The sequence below is a fragment of the Sphaeramia orbicularis genome, chromosome 20 (genome assembly GCF_902148855.1).
Source record: "Sphaeramia orbicularis chromosome 20, fSphaOr1.1, whole genome shotgun sequence".
Taxonomy (NCBI): domain Eukaryota; kingdom Metazoa; phylum Chordata; class Actinopteri; order Kurtiformes; family Apogonidae; genus Sphaeramia; species Sphaeramia orbicularis.
This window is the reverse complement of record NC_043976.1, coordinates 41,520,568-41,541,906: the sequence shown is the minus strand read 5'-3', so window position 1 is coordinate 41,541,906 and position 21,339 is coordinate 41,520,568. Positions and strand designations below refer to the sequence as shown.

The 21,339-nt window shown below is 38.6% G+C and overlaps 1 protein-coding gene across 1 annotated transcript in view; it reads right to left on the bottom strand.

Annotated features, from left to right (window-relative positions):
- The window catches only part of LOC115411287 (nebulin), a 218,846-nt gene extending 197,771 nt beyond the window's left edge, over positions 1-21,075 (bottom strand). The window contains exons 1-5 of the mRNA XM_030123363.1: positions 20,697-21,075; positions 6,009-6,277; positions 2,271-2,342; positions 495-596; positions 307-417 (exon numbers count right to left, since the gene is read on the bottom strand). Of these exons, the coding sequence (XP_029979223.1) occupies positions 307-417; positions 495-596; positions 2,271-2,342; positions 6,009-6,275 (552 nt within the window). The 5' untranslated portion in view covers positions 6,276-6,277; positions 20,697-21,075. The remainder of the gene's footprint in view (positions 1-306; positions 418-494; positions 597-2,270; positions 2,343-6,008; positions 6,278-20,696) is intronic.
- Between the last annotated feature and the right edge of the window lie 264 nt (positions 21,076-21,339).

Sequence of the window (21,339 nt, the reverse complement as noted above, 5' to 3'; positions counted from 1 at the left end):
ATCTGCCATGTTTACAGCTGTTTGCAGCCTTTTTTTTTTTTTTCTGCTGAACTACTTCGCCACATTTATGGCTGTTTTCCTTTTTCTTTTTCTTTTTTCTTTTTCCCACTGAAATACCTCCCCATTTTTACAACTGTTTTCCTTTTTTTTGTTTTGCTGAAATACCTCCCCGTGTTTACAACCGTTTTTTTTTTTTCCACTGAACTACCTCCCCACGTTTATGAGCGATTTCTGTTTTTTTATCTGCTGAACTACCTCCCTATGCTTACAGCTGTTTTCCGTTTTGTTTTTTTTGGTTTTTTTTACCTCACTCTGCAGCTCCGAAGCCTCTCTGGCGTGTTGCGTCGCCGGCGTCTCGGGCAGGATGGAGTACAGCGACACCGACGCCTCCTTCTTCCCCTCCTCCTTGTACTTGGACTGAAACGACCAACACTCGTCAGCGGAGTCGTCGTTGTCGACCCTTACCGTGCTCCAAATGTTGGGTGACCTCTGACCTCTGATATGACGGCGCTGATGTTCTTGGCGTGGATGAGTTCAGCTCCAGGAACAAACAGACTCTGGCCCTTCATCTTCTCAAAGGCCTCCTTGTATTTCACCTGCGGGACGACATTCGACACAGTTGAGAGTCTGGATCACTAGAACGTATCAGGCCTCAACACGTACAAACTAATGTACTGTTATTTTTGTTCGTATCCTACATAGTTTTGATTATTTCTGATATAAAGGTGTCCAGTCAAACACTCTGATGGATAAGATATTTTTCAACAAGTAATTTAATAATCAATCATAGAAATTCTTTAAAACATCTGGGAATGTCATACTGGGCCTCATGCAACAAACCATATGAGAAGAAAAGAAAAGAAAAGAAAAGAAAAGAAAAGAAAAGAAAAGAAAAGAAAAGAAAAGAAAAGAAAAAGGAAGAGCAAAGAAAAACAAAATAAAACCAAAACAACAAAGAAAAACAAAGCAAAGAAAAAAGAAGAAACAGAATGAAATGAAAGAATAATAAAACAACACGACACAAAAGAAAAACAGAACAATCAAACAAAAAGAAAAAGCAAAATAAAACAAAGAAAAGAAAATGTAAATGAATAAAGAAAACAAAGCAAAAAACAAAACTATATTAAACAAAAAACAAAACAGAGGAAACCAAAAGACAAAAACAAAAGAAAACCAAAAACAAAAGGAAAAGAAAAGAAAAAGAAAAAACAAAACAACAGAGAAAAGAAAAACTAAATAAAACAACAAAGAAAAACAAAGCAAAGAAAAAAAGAGAAGAAAAACAGAACAAAATGAAAGAATAACAAAAAACAAAACACAAACAAAACAAAAAAAGTCAAACAAAAAGACAAAACATAAGTAAATAAAAAAACTAAACAAAGCAAAAGGAAATGAATAAAGAAAGCAAAATAAAAGACAAAAAACAAAAGAAAAGAAAAACAACAGGAAAAGAAAAGAAAAGAAAAGAAAAGAAAAAAAGAAAAGAAAAACAAATAATCTGATGACCAACATTATTTTTGTTAGTGTATTTTTTATGGTCATGTGAACGGGCAGATGGTGATGGTATCAGTTTCCATCCTTATGTTTTTATGATTTGATGCCATTTTCTCTTTCCTTTCTTGGAAGCTGTTCCGTCTCCATGGTAACAGCAGCCTCTCCATCGCCGTAGGTTGAACCGGTTTGAGGGCGCTGACGTTTGCTTCGGATCTTAAACTTGTCGTGAACGTGACGCCGCTCTGTCCTCGCCACAGGCTGATGATTCATAAAGATTTGCGAAGTGGAGGATTTCGCGGATGCAGCAGCCGGAGGACGAAGCGGAGACGGCGGCAGAAGAAAAATGGGGTCGATGAGTCATTCTGCTGCTGCCGAGTTTGACTCACACCAGGGAATCAGTATCGCACCCGCCCACATCCTGCAACGCCATTCAGCGCCAGATGCCGGCTTCAAACCGCCGCCGCACAAGTCCAAAGGTGAGCTCTGTGCTCAATAACCGCCCGGTGTTGGAGATCTGGAGCGATGGTTACCAATGGCAACGCCACATTTACAGCATAGTAGGAAAAAAACGCCTCGAGTTCAAAAATATTTGTATTCATGACTTTGACTAAAGACACCCCTGTTCTGAGTTTATTAAAGCTTCATGTATCATTGTACTGTTTTTAGTTTTACTGTTTTCCCACGAAAAAGCAAATAATACGCAACAGAAAAAATGTGGAAAGGTTTAATTTGTTGTGTGTTGGAAATGAAATGACAGAAGCATGGAGCGGACTTACGTCACTGGTGAGTAAACTGCATCTCCTGTTGAACGCCGGGTCCGGAAGAGGAGGTCTAGCATCAGACGAAGCCTGAGAACAAACGCAAACATTTTTTCCTTTTTTTTTTAACCACTCACATTTGACAAAGAACAAAATTATTATGAAAATGAACAAAAAATTAACAAAATCATTGAGAAAATGGACAAACGTGAACAAAATAATCCAGGAGTTAAACAAAATCATCTGAAAAATGATCTCATCTAGAAATGTGTTCAACCTACGTCAAAACCAAAACACTTTGTCCACATGAATGAAGGTGTGATTTCACAAGAGACTGAATGTGTTCGCAAATCTGACTTTAGATTTTCAGAATTCTCACTCCTATAAAACAGGCCTCAGTTTACATAAAGCTGAGATTGTCATGAACTAGAGCTGCACAATATGTTGTTTGAGCGTCATCCCATCCAGCATGTCCATGTGGGCCCCAGAAGGGTTACAATCGGGCTGCATATAAGGGTCCCATTTGGGTTTGTCCACAGTTTCCATGGTGACCCCACATGTTTGACCATATCAGAATCAGAATCAGAATCAGAATCTCTTTATTGTCATTGTACCAAGTACAACGAAACTGAGGTAAAGCTCTCCAGTTCAGTGCAAGAACTTACAGACGGGGGGGCACAGGGGCCCACTGATCTGCCTTGGAGGAGGTCTGCGCTCTCTGAGTGCTTTTCTAGTCTAGGTTTTTTTTGGTTTTTTTTTATTAGATTTCTGTAGCGCTTTTCTGAAAGCACTTTACATAATTGACCCATTATTCCAGGAGTGGCCAACCCTGGTCCTGGAGAGCCACAATCCTGCATGTTTCAGATGTACCTCTTCCAGCACACCTGAAGGTCGTTATCAGGCTTCTGCAGAGTTGATGATAGGCTGATCATTTGAATCAGTTGTGTTGGAAGAGGGCTACATCTAAAACATGCAGGACTGTGGCTCTCCAGGACCAGGGTTGGCCACCCCAGCGTTATTCATTCGCTCTCACATTCCCCCTCTGGTGGTGGTAAACTACACCTCTATCCACAGGCTGTTAGAAGCGTGGCTGCTACGGCCCCTCCAACCACCACCAAACCTTCATACACCAGTGTGGGTTCGAACTGCCAACCCTTCGGTTATTGGACGGCCCGCTCTACCATCTGAACCATGGCCGCCCTAATGTGCGTTAACACTAACTCTACTGGACAAACTGACCCAAATGTGTTGGAGGAGACGTTCAGAGTCATTCTGCTACAGATGCGTTACTTGCATTAATATTTTTAATCAGATTAATCATGATGATGGATTAATCTGTGTTAACTCCTTAATTTTGACGGCCTTGCACTAAACCAAACTCACCAGCAGATGGTGATGATAAATATGGAAATAGTCCCTTTAACATGAAATTAGGTCCATTTGAAGCAAAACCAAAAAAGTGAACTCAGTGAAAAATTTTAAGGTTATTCAGTCTTTTATTCCAGAATTAAACACACTGAGGTTTTAGTCCAACGTAGGTAAAACCACATCTGATGTAGTCATCATCATACCTGAGTTTTGCCATGATGTGAATAGAAACTTTTGGGTCTCCTTTTATGCCGTGAAATGTCTGCTGTTAATTATCACTACAGTGCATTACCGCCACCTACTGTTGGGAGAGTGAACGGGCAGCGCTCAGCTCCATAAACAGAGGATTGGTTTCTTAACATTTACTTTATGTTTTGCTGAGGCAAAGGCCCGCGACCCACTGAAAACAGAAATGTGACCCACTTTTGGGTCGCGACCCTCCAGTTGAGAACGACTGGATTAAAATGACACCAGTTCCACATCAGTCTGGTCTCACTAACCATCCTCCTGCAGGGGAAACTTTCCTAATTACTGCACCGGTAATCCTCCCAGACCAGACTCAGACCCAAAAATCCCACTATCAAAGGCTAATAAGGGCACATTTTCATTTGTAGTTGGACTAATCCTCTCTAAGCTCTTATAAAAACCTGCAGTGCCAGGCGATGCTCCACACCAAGGTCGATACAAAGACTGAGTCGGGTTTTTTTTTTTTCTTTTTTTGTCTAAATCTGCCTCCCCGCGACTTCATCAAAGAAAAATCAAATCCTTTTAGAAGTTTAAAAGCGCTTGAACTCGGACTACAGCGAGGTCATGATAGAGCCCCTGTTGTGATCAAAAAACAAAGAAGAATTGTATTTAGAACTTTAGAACAATACAAATGTGTACAGTTATGATCCAAAGGAGCATTTTGACCATAACAGCATTTTATGCATGTTTTTAAAAATTCAAACTATAGAAATTCAACGAGTGTGTTGACCCGTGTGGATCCACAGGTTCTAGATGTGGTAGTTTTTATGCTGTTGTGTGCTCATGCATGCTGTACTGCATTTGTCCAGCAGTCACCGCCAAAGCGTTCTGACCATAGCAGCGTGATTGTAAGGCTATTGTATTCAAAACGACTAATATTTCCCAAAATATTGGTCCTATCATCTTGCTGTTTTCACTAGTCTGTTCTTTGACCAAAAACACAAAAGTATGACAAACTGCAGCAGTCAGCTCTGTATGGATTTAGTGTGAATCTCCAGACACACACACACACACACACACACAGAGGCCACTTGCCTTTTATAATATAGATTTATTGAATTGAAAAGATTTCCTTCAGTTCATTGAACGCAGATGAATACATAAATTTATTATATTCTCTGGAGTTTGTTTTGTTTGTTATTTGATTGCTTTGCTGTTGTGTTGTAATGTCACTGACTTGTGTATTTCGTAACATTTGTTTCGTTATTTTGTGTTTTTGTAGATTCCAGGATCTGTAGCGATCCTATAGCTAATGACGATCAGAATTTAAAAAAAAAAAAAAAAAATGAAAACAAGTCATGTAAATAAAGCATCAACTCAAAACTAGAACTAGTGAACTGTCAGTCAACACCCATAAAGGCTTTGAAAGTGTAGTTTTAGCAGAAATGGAGGTTTTCACTACATTGATACTGGTGGATATTAATAAACGGGATCATAATATGAGTTTGTACATGATAAAAGTGCATTTTAAAGGCCTGGTATTTGGTGATAGTTCAGATTCAGGATCTGTGTTTCCATCAAATGACAAAAAAGAAGTTCATTAAGCCTTGTTTCAACATTTAGTTGTCATTTTTGTCTTGTTTCTTACATTATTTTTGTCTTTTACGTTGTTTTTGTCTTTTGTGTTGTTCTAGTTTTATCTTCATTATCCTATCGTCATTTTCATCTTTTTACTTCATTTTAGTCCTATTTTTTTCCTTTATAATACCCCATGGAGCATTTCACTTGATTTTTTTTACTTCATAATCAACACTTAAGGCACAAATTTGGTGCCTTACCTTAATTTATTGAATATTCTGGATGCTTTTCCAAAATTTTATCTGCATGTAAGATCATAAAAGAGCCTAAAACGATGTTTAATTCTTTTTTTTTCCCTTTTTTTTTTTTGATAGTTTTTTTTTTTTTGGACCAGATTGACCAGTTTTTGCACCCAGGCCACATGTTTGACACTCCTGGTCTAAAGTTATATTTCACTCCTTTCTTCAGTCATTTTGATTGGTTTTAATTATATTATGGCCATTGTTTTTACATTCTGTTGCCTTTGCATCTGCCTGTCTGTCATATGGAAAGCACTCTTTGTATTGACCTGAACATTTCATCAGAGTTCTGATTATTGATTAACTGACTGATCAAACGTGTCACCTCTGATTCCCAGGATCCCAACAGCTTCTTCCCTTTGCTCTGCTCCTCCACCTCTTCTTCTTCTGTCTCTGCTTCAGTCTCCACCTCCTCCATCTCTTCCTCCTTTTCCTCCTCTGTTTTCTGCTCAGACCCCACCTCCTCTTCCTCCGTGGTCAGGGTCGTTACCGTGGTTACCAATACCTCTTCTTCGCCTCCTTCTGCTGTCAAAACATCCTTCATTTCCTCATCCGTCATGGCTGGAGCAGCTGGGGCCTCTTCTTCCTCCATGTCTGGAAATAAAGACTCAAGGGTTAAGTTTTATGTTCAGAACAAGCAAAGACAAGTAAGCTGTATAAAAACAAAAAAAACAATCAACAAAATGGGCCAAAATCACCATTAGTCTCATATTTTTCTTGTTTCACAGACTTCATGTAAAATTAATAAGGTATTAAAGCTTCAGTTGGTAGAAATCAGGAAAAAGTCCAAATTTAAGACTGTAGCTCTGTCACCTTGGCCCACACTTATGCATAAAATTTCATTTTAAACGCAGGGGAGAAGGATCTGTCAACAATTGGCCATTACAGCTGTCAATCACCTACTTTGGAACCTCCCACCTAATTTGTGTTAAGTTTCTCTTCTTCATCCAGGTTCCAAAACTTATAAGTGAAAAACCACAAGATCAAAATTAATCAATGACACCTCATTCGAAAGGCAAAAACTTCTAGTTTCAACAACTTGAACTACATCCGGTAAAATTTACCTGAAACAGTTTAAACAACTAGTCATGTGACCTGATGTCACCAAACAGGTAGGAAGTCCCATTATCTTTGATTGCTATCCAGGTGATTTTTTCACTAATTTTGTTCTGTTGCTAAGGAATACTGTAAAACAAACTTTTAACAAGGTACAGCATGTCTGTATTGACTGTAGAAACTCTGATGTATTTATTAAAATATCATAATTTAAGGGGAACTGAAATCGACAAGAAAATTAAGTGTAGAACGAAAATAAAAAGCCAGTGTATCTCTGTCAGAGGGGTACATCTGTGGAAAAATCTGGAGCAAAACTTAAAAATGTCTTCTTCAATTTGTGCATTTAAAAGGATGTTTAAATCCACTATAATATCAAAATATAAAACACTATCTGAATAAGTGAAAATCTAGTTATAACACAGAAGTACGCATACAATAAGATATTATTATAATTAACTGGTCATCATGATAAGAAGATATAATCACATTTATTGATCATTGTATTTGGAGTACATATTTAAAGTGCATATAAATATTATAGTCTATATTAAACTCCTAAGACCCAGGACATGTCAGCAAAGTACAAGCTTTTTTGTTTTTTATTAAATAAGTGCCTATATTGGAAACATCATGATGCAACAGTTTTTTCAGATGCAGTTTTTAAATTTTTTATGGATTGTCCTTTGTGGTGGACAGTTTTCTTTTCTTTTTTTTTTTGGTATAAAGTTGTGAAACTCTTATCCAAAAATGTTGAAAGAAAACCCATAGCTGGGTCTGAGGAGGTTAAAAACAGTTGATTATGCAAATCTGATTGTGTGTGAGATGACTAAAGTAGTGTAAATGAATGGTTTGTATGGATGTTTTGTGTTCTTGTAAAAATATACAGAAGAAAATGTGTTAAAGCAAAGGAAGTGGATCTAGTTTGATTATTAGTTTGTAAAAAGGGGTGGGAGTCAATAAGTTATACATCTTACCACTACTTTTCAAGCACAGAAAATTTTTGTTTGACCATGTTGTATAATTCTCTGCTGTCTGATGATTCTATGTGCTCGAAATACAACTACTACTACTACTACTACTACTACTACTACAAAACCGTGACTGGAAGGAATGGGTTAAAGCTGCAAGAATGAGGAAAAAGTCCAAACCTGTAGTCCATAAAGTTTCACTATAAATTAGAGCTGCACAGTATATCGTTTGAGCATCGTCATCGCAATGTACGTGTGCACAATAGTCACATCACAGGTCCTGCAGTATAGGAGGCAAATGAACTCAACGTGTTCTCATCTAATTTCAAGGCTACCTGACACACGCTGCACACAGCGATCCACCAATCACAGTCGTTCTTAATCAGTTCTTAATCAGTCTCTGGTAACAACATTGAAAAATGAGCAACGAACAAGAGAAAATCACCGTAAATGAAGACTTGGTGCCAAAAAGAAACGCAAAGTCAGTTATCTGGAATTATTTCGGGTACAAAAAGGATTAAACTGAAACCTGTACTGTGTCGACAGTGCCTTCCACCTGTTGCTGTAACAAGAGGTAACACACCTAATTAGTCTGACCATTTACATCGTCACCACACAACTATTATATACTCCTGAGGATTTTTTCATATTGCAATACATATTGCAGGGTTAAATCGCAATATCAGTTTTTTCCAATATCGTGCAGCCCTAATATAAATGCATGAGCAAAGCATCTCTCTTTGCAGCGACTGGTCATTACAACTGTCAATCACCTACTTTCAAACCGCCCCTCTCTCTAAAACACCCTGTGATTGGCTCCCATCTCCGGCTAGATTTTCTGAAGCCTGAAAATAAAACCAAGATGAGGTGCAGAACACTAATTTCCGCTCAAACAACTTCAGTTTATATATGTTGAATGGTTAGTAAGGAACCGTCTAAATGATACATTAAAAAAATAAAATAAAAATTGCCCATTGAGGCTTTACATTTTTTTCTTCCTATCATGACATGCAATTCTCTTGAAAAATACAGTGTTGAATAAACATCTTGATGTTACACTGACGATCACTGTTGATATTTTGAATAGAAAACTTATGTGGAACTTTGTCATCATTGGTGGTCGCAGTGACCTTGACCTTTGGGCCTCAAAGATCTAATCACTTCATCCTTTTGTCCTGGATTAGATATGAGGGGAAAACACACAAGACACCAAACACATAAGCATAAAAAAACTACATGGATATGTGGGGAAGATATGGAAAACATTACATGAAGACCATAGAGACTGAAGTAAAGCCAGCTTAAAAACGCAGCCAAATATAAACTAATCTTACACTAGAAGAGCTGTTAAAAAATAATCTTCAGAGTACAAGTTGATTTCTGCAAACAGCTAGTTTCCCTGCAAATGTTAAGAGATAGTTAGATTAAAATTCAAAGCCTTGTTGCCGGCTGTTAGCCAAGCTTATCACCTCTGAATACAAATGGATAAAAAAATTCTTCATAGGCTTTAACTCGACCGGCTCTTGCTAGACATTGTCATAGCAACATTAGCCCATTAGCTGCCTCCACAAAGGCCTGGTCACCCTGGAAGGTTTGACAAGGTCACCTTTTCAACTTCAAGTCACCGGATTGAGTTTCACTAAGTTTGGCCCTTATTGGGTTATTAAATACATTGACGACAGGTCCTTCTGAATGCTGAAAAGTCTTTAATGTAATGTTCAGATTTTTTGAGACTTTCCAGACCATCCTCCCTTCAAAGACCTTACACCTTGTTTATCCTAACCGATGTCTTCAGGTTACACTCACCTCTTCTAATTTTTTGCAGGTGTTAGTATCTTGACTTTTTCGGCTTCACACTTCTGAGTTTTTCAGAGCTTTCCGTAAAACCTGCTATCTCTTGTTTTCTGGTCCTGATGAGGCGTCAGTTGTCTCCAGATTGTCCTTGGTGCCGTTTTAGCGTCTTCACAGTGCTTTGTTCGTCTTCCTGCTCACCTTTCGGCGTCTTCCTTACCCTGTCCGATTTTCGCTCTGCCTCATCAAGCCTCGAACTGCCTCTGTGATGCCTGTTGACTGGTTGTTGGCTCATTGGGTACTTCTTATCAGTTTTACCTTCCACATTTAGCCCTCTCCTCAAGACCTTATCATCGCTGTGCCCTTCATCTCTGTCGTGTTGCCAGGGTTGGGTACAGTGTGTGGTTCTGATGTCTCAGAGGTGAAGGCGAGATCAGAAAGTGACGAATGCTCAAAGGAATGTACTCAGACTAACTTACTGCCACTGACAGATGTACATTAACACGTCAGGTTTTTAGTTGTTCTTTGTGTTGCTTTGTTTTGTGTGTGGGTGTTTTTGGTCATTTGTGTATTGCAGAATAAGGAAAATTGTGATGGGTGTGGACTCCAGGAAGAGTAGCGATGGCCTAAGTCAAAGCTAATGGAGATCCAAATAAATGAAATTAAATTAAATCATATACTGGACATTTGAGCAGATCTGGTAAATGGGATGGAATGGCTACCTATGGGTGTATGCTGGTTACAACAGGTTTTAGCCCTGTTGACTCTATGTTTTGCCAGTTTTCTCTACTTCACTCATCTCGGCTCGGTTTTGGCACCAGTACCATTGCATTTCCACTGCAGGTATAGTCATCGCTCAACTATGGTTCAATGCAACTATTACAACATTGTCATCAACACAACTACAGCTACAAACAACGCAACAATGGACAAGAAGGGATCTTAAAAATGTAAGTCATAATTCTGTTAAATTTTTCAAGTGAAGTGACAGATGTGGAGGCTCACCCTGCAATCTCACACACGTTTTTTTCTTGTCCAGCCCTGACAAATTTTTTGCTAATTTATTTCAACACCATGTCCAAGGTATTTTCAAAAACTATAGACACTTCACCTCACATTGGTATTTTTGGTCTCCCAGAAGAGTATACCCAATAATCTGCTGAAGAATTAGAAGTAATAGCTTTTACCTCCCTAATTGCTAAACGCCACCCCCTTCTTAATTGGAAATCTACAATAGCTCCTTCCAGCACACAATGGATTAATGAGGTTATGTCCTTTTCAAAAGTAAAGAAAATTAGATGTTAAAAACAGGGAAACTTGGACAAATTCTACAATAAATGGCAACAGTTCATGGATTTTTTTGAGACAATGTAATTCCCTTCCCCCTCCCCTTTTTTTCCCCCCTTTATTATTTATTTATTTTCTTATGTTTATGTCACTAGTTTCATTATTTTGTCCAGACTATGTCTTAGTATTCTTTTCATTGTATTGTTTGTTAGGTTCCATTGTTATTTGTTCCTAAAAAATATGCAAATCTAAAAGTAAGGGTGTTTACAAACCTGGTTAATGTTGACATCAGTGTGCCATGGTATTGACATGTACCTTTCAGTTTCTTGTATACACATCAATGAAAATATGAAACAAAAAAAAACAAAAAAACTTTTTTTTTTCAAGTGAGAATAGTTATTTAGACTCAGTCGGTCTCAAATGACCAAGATAGATCTGACTTGAAGGATACTAACCAGATGAACCACCTGACCTGGCTCTTCTGGATGTGGAGGAGCAGTAGTTCGATGCTGAATACCACACTCACCACTCACCACTAGGACTGCACGATATTGGAAAAAACTGACATTGTGATTTTTTTTTAACCCTGCAATATATATTGCGATATGAAAAAATACTCAGGAGGATATAATAGCTGTGTGGTGCCGACGTAAATGGTCAAACAAATTAGATGTGTTACCTCTTGTTGTGATGACAGGTGTAAGGCACTGTCAACACAGAACACGTTTCAATATCATCCATCTTGTAGCCGAAATAGGCTAAATCCAGATAAGTGACGTTGCTTTTCTTTTGGGCACTAAGTCTTTGTTTTCAGTGATTTTCTCTTGTTTGTTGCTCATTCTTCAGTGTTTTTACCAGCGACCCACTCCATATGCAGGGGTTTGACTTTATCTCTAACCCCTTCCACGACACAGTTTTATGAAATCTTGACATGAAAATTTAAATTTTTTTAAAAAAATGGTGCTTTAAGGGTTAAACATTCTGACTAGGGATGTAAACAATTAATTGACTATCGATTAATTGTCAATAACAATTTACTCCATTAAATTATTAATTGTTGGTTAATTGCCCTTGTCCACCTGTCCACACCTGTCCGAAGGCTGCTGATTTGTCTGCGCTGCGACGCCGCGGCTGGGATAGCCGATCATTGAACCGGATCATAGCGTTGATGAGTTAGAATGGCTTTAGGGACATAGTGGAGCCAAACACAGACTGACCCGTCTGTTTGTGGAAGCGGTGCACCCCCGACTAAATACATACAGAAATGAGGGGTCGTATCGGATCGAAGCGTTTTCCCTGGAGGTTGGTCTAGTCCACAGTCAGTGAGACAGAAGTTGAAAACATCCTCCTGATCCAGGACACAGGTATGTTGAACATTATGTCCTGCAGTCACACCGGTGGACATGGGAAAAAGTGTGTGTGTGTGTGTGTGTGTGTGTGTGTGTGTGGGGGGGGGGGGGCACTTATGTATAATATATAATAGTCCAGGACAAACGTCCTGCCCCCTGAAATTAAAGTCTGTGAAGCTTCAGGAGGTAGGGAAAAGATAAAAGAGCAAAAAGTTTCACTTCCACTTCTGTGGGGAAGCGGACTGCATCGCCCCGTACCCCCATAGTATTATAAGTAGGACGGAAAGGGACGCATGCACACGCGCGGTTACCATCCAACATTCACACATCCCTGGCTGTACGTGCGGCACATGCGGCTGAGTAACCCACCCCGCACCGACAAAACACATACCCGTGCACCCCCACACACACAAACGAAACACGCGCGCGCCCTCACCCACCCACCAGTGAAACACACACACACCCCCCATTACACAGCGCCACACCAACAGATGAATTCCACAGGAAACACTGACTGTATCCAGTGGTTCAATAAATCAGTCATTAAGGAATATGACATGGTTTTATCATGAAGTGTATAGACAATATTTGGCTTTTATTCTTATTAACCGTATTGGAAGAGAAACTCAGGTTCTCAGGAAAATTGCTGCTTATCATTTAATCATTAATCAATCGATAAGGTCAACCAACTAATGATTAATAGATTAATCGATAATTTGCTTCCCTAATTCTGACCAAATGACACAGAGGCATATTTCTGTCCTGAGCTGTGAGATAACTGGAGAGAACATACGGAGGAATATGACAATAAGGCAGTGTAGGAATGAGGAGGTGAAGGTGTGGATAGGAGGTGGAGGCTGCAGGTTGTCTGGCAGCGTATGGTGGTGTCAGATGGCGGCTGAGGTAAACAGGACGGCGACCGGACCAGATCGGACCCACTCTGAGCCAAACCACCATCTGCTGCTGGACCACACAAACACCAACAAATCACAGTAACAAGAGCCTTTCAGCAGCACTTCCATCGCTGCGTCATCACACACGAGCACACGTTATCAACAAAAGTAAATGGAGATCAGGATCAGGATCACACCTCTTCATGTCAGAAGAGTGGAAACGCCTTTGTTCCCTGAACGTCTCCAAAACCCAATCAAAGCCGTCTGTTCTGTCATCTCTCTGAGGTCGATCCAATCCACACTTTAAGTAAAAATATACAAAAGACAGACAAATCACCTCAGATCAGAATTTGCCCTTGTTACAGTAATTATCAGTGTTGGTCCATCGAGGCCTAAAGAATCTGAATCACTGACCTACATTTACTACATGTGTTTCATGAGAAGTGTTTGTTATAGTTTACAAAAATGAGTGTATATCAAAAATTAAGTTATGTAGACGCTCAGAATAACTTTTCTGTGGTTTGAAAGAATTTTGTTCATCTTTTTAAATTCCTAATTTTGAGGAATACAGCTATGATGTTTCTGTATTTAGAAAAATATGCATTAAAAACAAGTATTTTCATTCTTTGTTTCATTCTTTATTTCATTTTTTAAAGCAATTTAGTTTGTATGGACTAATTGCATAGATATTATTAAAATTTGGGATATAAGGGTGGTATAAAATTTTTCCCCGAGGAAGATATCAGAGAACAAAAATGAATAAAATAAGCATGAAAAGGAACAAAATGAACAAAGACAAATGAAATAGTGAACAATATGAGCCAAAAACAAAAGAATCAAAATAAGCAAACATAAATAACAAAATGAACAAAGATGAACAAACTATTAAATAAAAACTAGCCAAAAATAAAATAATTAAGAATTTCATCAAAATGAGTGACAAAGATGTGCACAACCAAAAAAAGAAGCAAAAATAACAATATGAAATTAAAAAAATATGGAAAAATAAGGACCAAAGATGAACAAACTATGACATAAAAGGGACCAAAAATTAACAAATAAACAAAATAATCAAGATAAAAAACAAAATAAGCAAAAAGAACAAAGCTGAATGAAATAAGAAACAAAATGCTCCGCTCTTTAACCCTTAAAGACAAAAACATAAAAAACAAAACAAAACCATCTCACCAACTGATCTAAACTGTTTAATACTTCTTGATCTATTAATCCTATCAATACATGAAAATAACTGGTGTAAAATACAATTATCCATCTTTTCATGGTCATCAGATATGATGCATCTGGACGTTCAGAGGCTGTGTAGTTACCGTGGAAACACCATCAAGTTCTACAACATTGATTCACCAGTAAAACCAATGGAGTTGGATCAGTGACAGTGGATGGACACACTGGGTTTATGGGTTAATGATAGATTTTGGCAAAAAAAGGCACTTTTTCCTATTTTTTTCTGATTTGATCTAATAACCTTTTATGAACATCTGCCTGATCAGTAAATGAAATATAGGAAAATACCTTATTTTTGCTGAAAAAATCTAAAATGCAGGTGATAAAACATATAATAAATGGTGATAAATCACTTGAAAAAAACAAAAAATAATTTGGACGTTGTGGCAAAAATATTTTGTGGGTCTTTAAGGGTTAAACATTTTCCCCTGAGGTCCGTTTAGTGCCTCTGTTCCGTATCCATCCCCATTCATGAACCTTTAGATGCATAAATGAGTCAAAAAGGACCCAATGAGGTTGTTTTATTGTAATATCTTGCTAATAAAAAGTTGTTACAATTTCATATTCCAGATATTCTTCCAAAAACATATTATTGACATCATACCATAAATTTTTAACTTAACTTTTAAAGATTGTATGAAATTGGCCAGCTGAGGTGGCTCGGGCATCTGTTTCGGATGCCTCCTGGACGCCTCCCTGGGGAGGTGTTCCGGGCATGTCCCACCGGGAAGAGACCTCGGGGAAGACCTAGGACACGCTGGAGAGACTATGTCTCTTGGCTGGCCTGGGAACGCCTCGGTGTCCCCCTGGAAGAGCTGGAGGAGGTGTCTAGGGAGAGGGAAGTCTGGGCGTTCCTGCTTAGACTGTTACCCCCGCGACCCGGCCCCGGAAGAAGCGGAAGATAATGGATGGATGGATGAAATTGTAGTTTTTGTCTTACTACCTGAACGGGTCAAAATGAGCCGCATTCAGTTACAATGGAATTTCATCGGAACCTTCGATTCATTCTACACTCATTTATTTTGACAGCAAGACCAAACCAGGTGGACTCACTCACAAAATGAATGTTGACATTGTTCTACTGCTGTTATACAGGGTGTCCCAAAAAATGTACACACACTTTAGCAGCTGATAACTCAATTGTTTGTTTTTTCTTCGCAGATTAAACCCATCGGAATTAATGATGACAGCCAGACTAAACTTTGGAGAATGGAAATTCATTCTAAAATGTTACTGGAAGTATGAAAACACAGTTGAAGTGCAATGACAATTTTGGAGGGAGTTTCAAAAAGAACCCCCAATGCGAGGTACCATCACTCGAATTAGAGATTAGTTTGAAGCTGACACCACTGGACGTTTTTTTTTTATGTGGATCCCTAAAAGATAAAGTCTACGCTATGAGACCTGCAACAGTCGCTGAATTCAGAGCAGTCACTGAACATGAATGCATGCAAATACCAAGGGAATTGTTTGGTGATGTGTGCGACTCCATTGCTTGGCGTTGTCAGCAGAGTCTGGACCAGAACGGACGCCAGTTTGAGAACAGGAGGAACAGACAAAACAATAAAACGGTGTTTGTAAATTCTATTACATTTTGAAAATTAAATGAATTTTAATAAACACCTACTTTACAATTATCTAAAGTGTGTATACATTTTTTTGGGACACCCTGTATATTGTATATTGGCACTGTCGGGTGGAAACCTCATAAGTCCATTTCTTGTCATAAAAGGATTCTATTGGTCAGTCTTCACATTGGGCCGACAGTTTTAGAAATATTTAACTTAAAACATACATTCCCTCTGACTTCAGAATTATGTATTTAGGACTCAAAACACCTGCAATGAAAATAGATGAATACCTCTGGAATGTTCTTTTGGCAGCAGGGAAAAAAGCAATAACAAAAAAATGGATGGTACAGGATGAACCAACTGTTCAGCAATGGGTTCAAATAACATGGGACATTTACAAAATGGAAAAAATCACCTTCACTGTTCATCTGAAATTAGAAATATTTGTCAAACATTGGGAAAAATGGGAAAATTATGTGAAACAATACATGCCAAATGTTGTCATGGTGATATAAAAGGAGACTATTGGATTTAATATGTACTTTTTAATTTTTATTTTCAGTCAGTATAAATATCACTTGTAATCATTCTTTTCTATTGAATGTTATACAAAGCTAGATATGTCCACGCTGTTCTCTCTCTGGATGTTTGAAGAAAAGAAGAAAAAAAAAAAATTTCCAATCCCTAAGAAAGTGGGACAGAGACAATCAGAAGTTTATCAGCCTCACTGAGCCTTTTTTTGATGGAAAGTGTTCTTCTAGAATGTGAACAATGTGAGGAATATGTGGCAGATTGATGTGACTGGAAAATGTTGTGTCTGTCACTCTTCAATAAAAAAAAAAAAAAAAAAAGAGAAACATTTAACAATGTCAAGTGCTGAAAACGGCTTGTGTCTACACCTCTTAACTCTATTCCTTTATTTAGTACAGGGTTTCTCAACGTTTTTTGAACCAAGCCCCACTAACGGTATCATGAGCATACTGGCGCTCCCCCATGCCCACATTTTTCAAATAAATATTTAAAAAATATAGATATATATTAAATTGTTATGTATTTTTGGTCAAGGAGGAGACTAGCAAAAAGTTGATAGGACCAATATTTCGGGAGATATTAGTAATTTTGAATACAATAGCCTTACAATTACATTGTTACACCCAGAACGCTTTGGCGGTGACTGCTGGACAAATGCGGTACAGCACATGCACGAAAACACAACCGTATAAAAACTACCACATCTAGAACCCGTGGATCCACACGGGTCGAAGCACTAGTCTATCTCCATCTGTCTAAGGGTTAAGGGGTGTGTCCCAGTCCTTTCATCCATACTCAGTATACACAGACTCAGTAAAGCCCTCTGTACGTGCGGCGTTCGTCAGCTGGCCCAAATAACAGCTGAGTGGCGGCCGCCGTCGTCACACAGCGAACACAGCTCTGTGGGGAAAAACCTCTGTTCTTGGAGCTAAATTAGGAGGCAGTTCTCAGAAGCGAAGGCTGACCAGGAGCTGGGCCGTCACACGTCACACTCTCTCTCTCCCTCTCTCTCTCGCTCCCTCTCGCTTTCTCTCTCTCTCCCTCTGATCTTGTTAATGAATTCGGAAACACAAAGCTTTTCCTGGGAGAAATCCCTGTGATCTCGTCCTGATGTGAACCAGCTTGAGCGCCAGCAGAAATAAAACGCCTCTGCAGGTTTTTCAGCAAATGACGCCATTAAACCTAACACTATTTAACCAACACCAGGGAAAAAACACAAGGTACCAACCACGATAAACACGTACATGACGATATGTGGGTGAATCTGAGAAGGTCATTCTGTCATTCATTCATTCATCCATTAGTCATCCATCCATCCATTAGTCATCCATTCATTCATCCATTAGTCATCCATCCATCCATTAGTCATCCATTCATTCATCCATCCATCCATCCATTCATCCATCCATTCAGTCATCCATCCATTCAGTCATTCATTCACTCATCCATCCATCCATCCATCCATTAATCCATCCATCAGTCATCCATCTGTTCAGTCATTCATCAATCCATCCATGGATCCATCCATGCATTCATCCAGTCATTAATTCATTCATCCATTGATTCATCCATCCAGTCATTCATCCATCCATTCAGTCATTCATTCATCCATCCATCAGTCATCCATCCATCCATTCATTCATCCATCAGTCATCCATCCATTCATTCAATCATTCATTCATTCATCCGTTGATTCATCCATCCATCCAGTCATCCATCCATCCATCCATCCATTAGTCATCCATCCATTCAGTCATTCATTCATCCATCCATCCATTCAGTCACTCATTCACTCATCCATCCATTCATGCATCCATCCAGTCATTAATTCATTCATCCACTGATTCATCCATCCATCCAGTCATCCATCCATTCATTCAGTCAGTCATTCATCCATCCATTCATTCATTCATCCATTCATCCATCCATCCATCCATTCACCAGTGGGACAGAAACACGTCCATGGTGAGTTTAGACTTTGAGACCCTGTCCAGTAAAATGTCTAAGTCCATAAATGTCTCAGTCGTCTTTAACAGAGCACGTCTTCCTCTGTCGTATGTCAGCTGTGAAAACAGCGCAGCGGTACTGTCGGAGTGTGTGGGCAGTTGAATGTCACAGCATTTAAAACACAGACGCACTGTGTTGTGTGTTAATTAAACTGGAGCAAATGGGGAGGAAGAATCTGTGGCGGATTAACGCAGCGGAATAACGCGATCACCCGCTCAGGTAAACAGATGAGAAGAGAAGAAAAACTCTGAGTGGAGAGTTGGTGGCATTTCTGCGATAACAGTGTCTGTTTTTGGACACTGTTGAAGCTGGAAATTCACACATTTGTACAAACTGTCATGATATAAATGAGTAAATATCCATGACTATAATATCACATGTCCAAAAGCGAATAGGGACAATGGCAGATTTACCTACCACCGCCCCCACCCCCACCCCTATACTACAAGTGCTCTGGCTTCTTAATGGGATTCAAACTCCCACCTCCCACATCGCAGACCGTAGCATTATTTACTGAGCTACACCACCACATGTACTTCTAAGTGCAAATGTATGGGGGGTCTACTGCACATACACCATTTATGACCAGAGTCTAAAGTCTAAAAAGTTCAATCTAAACCAGACTCAAGTCTAATCCTGAACATACAACTGTCTATTCCAGCAGCATTTGGGTCTGCGTGAAAAACCAACGGGCAGCCACAGAAGGTATGGAATGTGGAACTACAGAACTGCACAGACTGAATATGAAACATGTTTGAACACAGACAGGTTTGGATTGAGTGAATCCCACAAAGGTGTCAAACACAGGCCTGTACCTCTACTGGATCCTGCTGTTTCATAACTGAGTCCAACCGTCTTAAAGCCAACTCTGCTTTGGTTCCAATAGTAGTCACATTAGTAAGGTTCAATTGGATTCATTTTATTAGTGCAGGGTTTCTCAAACTTTTTTGAACCACACGCCACTAATGGCATTATGAGCCTACCCCCCGCCCACCAAAAAAAAAAAAAAAAAAATTGTGGGACTGGGGGACCTATAAGTGGAGGACATGGTAGGTTATATAGCTCTGTAGATAAAGCTGTGAGAAAGTGAAAGTGAACTCCCCTCACCTTATCAACAAATTTGTGACCAGACAATATGTCCCCCCCCCCAGTTGAGAACCTCTGTATTTGTGTATGATGATAAAAAAAAACTGTTCTATTTGTTTTGAAGCCTTTATAATGTTAATTTTGCTTCACTCCACCCCCTTGAACCCCCATCGGGGCTCCAGGGCCCCCCCCATCATCAAGAACAAAGGCTACTGACTATTAAGAACAGACATAGTAAAACCTAGGGTATGAATAATTTTGAACATGGTGTTTTTGGGGAAATCCATTAATAAAATACTCCTGAAAAAAAAGTAGTTTTTCAAGTATCATTTGTTGTTATTCCTTCACTTGTGTATCACATATAAATCACAAACAAACTTCATTTCATCACAAAAACCAAAAATCACAAAAAATGGCAGGGGTTTGAATAATTTTGAGGACGACTGTAAAACCAAGTTATGATCTGAAAACGGTAAATTCGTAATCATCGCATCATAATGTGACCTTTATTTTGGTTCTTTTTGTCTTGTTCAGTGAGTTTTATGGATAGAGAAATAATATTTACACCTATTAGTGTTAGCTTAGCGCTGCAAAATTTTTGTCACTGGTCTGTTGGTTTATGTATTAGACCATTTAATTGCTTGTTATTTGAACAAAACAGAGAAAATAAAGAATTTGTACAAAATCATTGAGAAAATGAAGACAAATTATTCAACCCATGTAACGTGACAAATGGCAGTGGTTGAAGATGTTTGTTTTATGTTCAGTTAATGATATATTTTGCTGAATAACTCATGAACATCTACATGATCAGTGAATTAAATGTAGGAAAAGATCAGATTTTCACTGAAAAATGCAAAATGCAGAGAATAATATCAAAATAAACCTTGAAAACTTACTAAGAAAAGGTTAAATGTTGAGAGAAATTCATTTGGAAGTTGCCAGAAAAATAGTTCTAGATCTTGTAGGGTTAACTACATGTTTTGAAGCTGGAAAACTCTGCCTTTAGGGGTAAACAGAGGCGTCAACAGCAGATTTAGCTATGAACACATGGGTGTAAGCTGTCATTATGTACACGATGGGTGGAAATAACCACATGTGGCTTCTCCAACCAGGGTGTAAATAGGACTGATGACTGCAGACACCACAGTGCAAATATAAATAACACAGAACAATATAACAATAAAAAAAAAAAGAAAAGAAGCAGCAGATGAACAGGTTTACTGCACCTTGGCATCATGCGTTGAAGGTCACGGGGTCGTCTTCGTTCCCTCATACATCCACAAAAACACACAAAGATATCCAAGGGTTAGAAACGGAACACCGAATTAGGTAAATGACTGCAAAATGAGGATCAGTCTGGGGATTTTCTGCACTTTTATTAGTTATCGTTTCATATAGAGAGAAAAAATAGGATCAGTATCCCTGTATGTCACCACCATGTTCTATCAATAATCAATAACAAGTTGAATTTGTGAGGTTGTCAGGTTCTGTTCTATGTTTCAGTCCTGTGGTCTGGATGTAAGAGATCAATCTAACAGTAGAAGTTAGTGGAATTCAACTAATTCAATCAAAGTCCGTATATGACTTCTATCAGTGATCAGTACAAACTATGTTGATATCTTTAACCATCTACATATAATATAAACCATCAAAATATGGACCGTTGTAAGTAGGGGTGTGTATTGGCAAGAACCTGGTGATACGATACAAATCACAATACTAGGATCGCGATACGATATATCACGATATATCATGATACTGTTAAAAAGGCAATTTTTTGTTTGTTTCTTTTTTAAAAATTATTATTTCCTTGAAGAATGGAATTACACCAGAAATCTGCACAAATACTAAACACATTTTTATTTGATC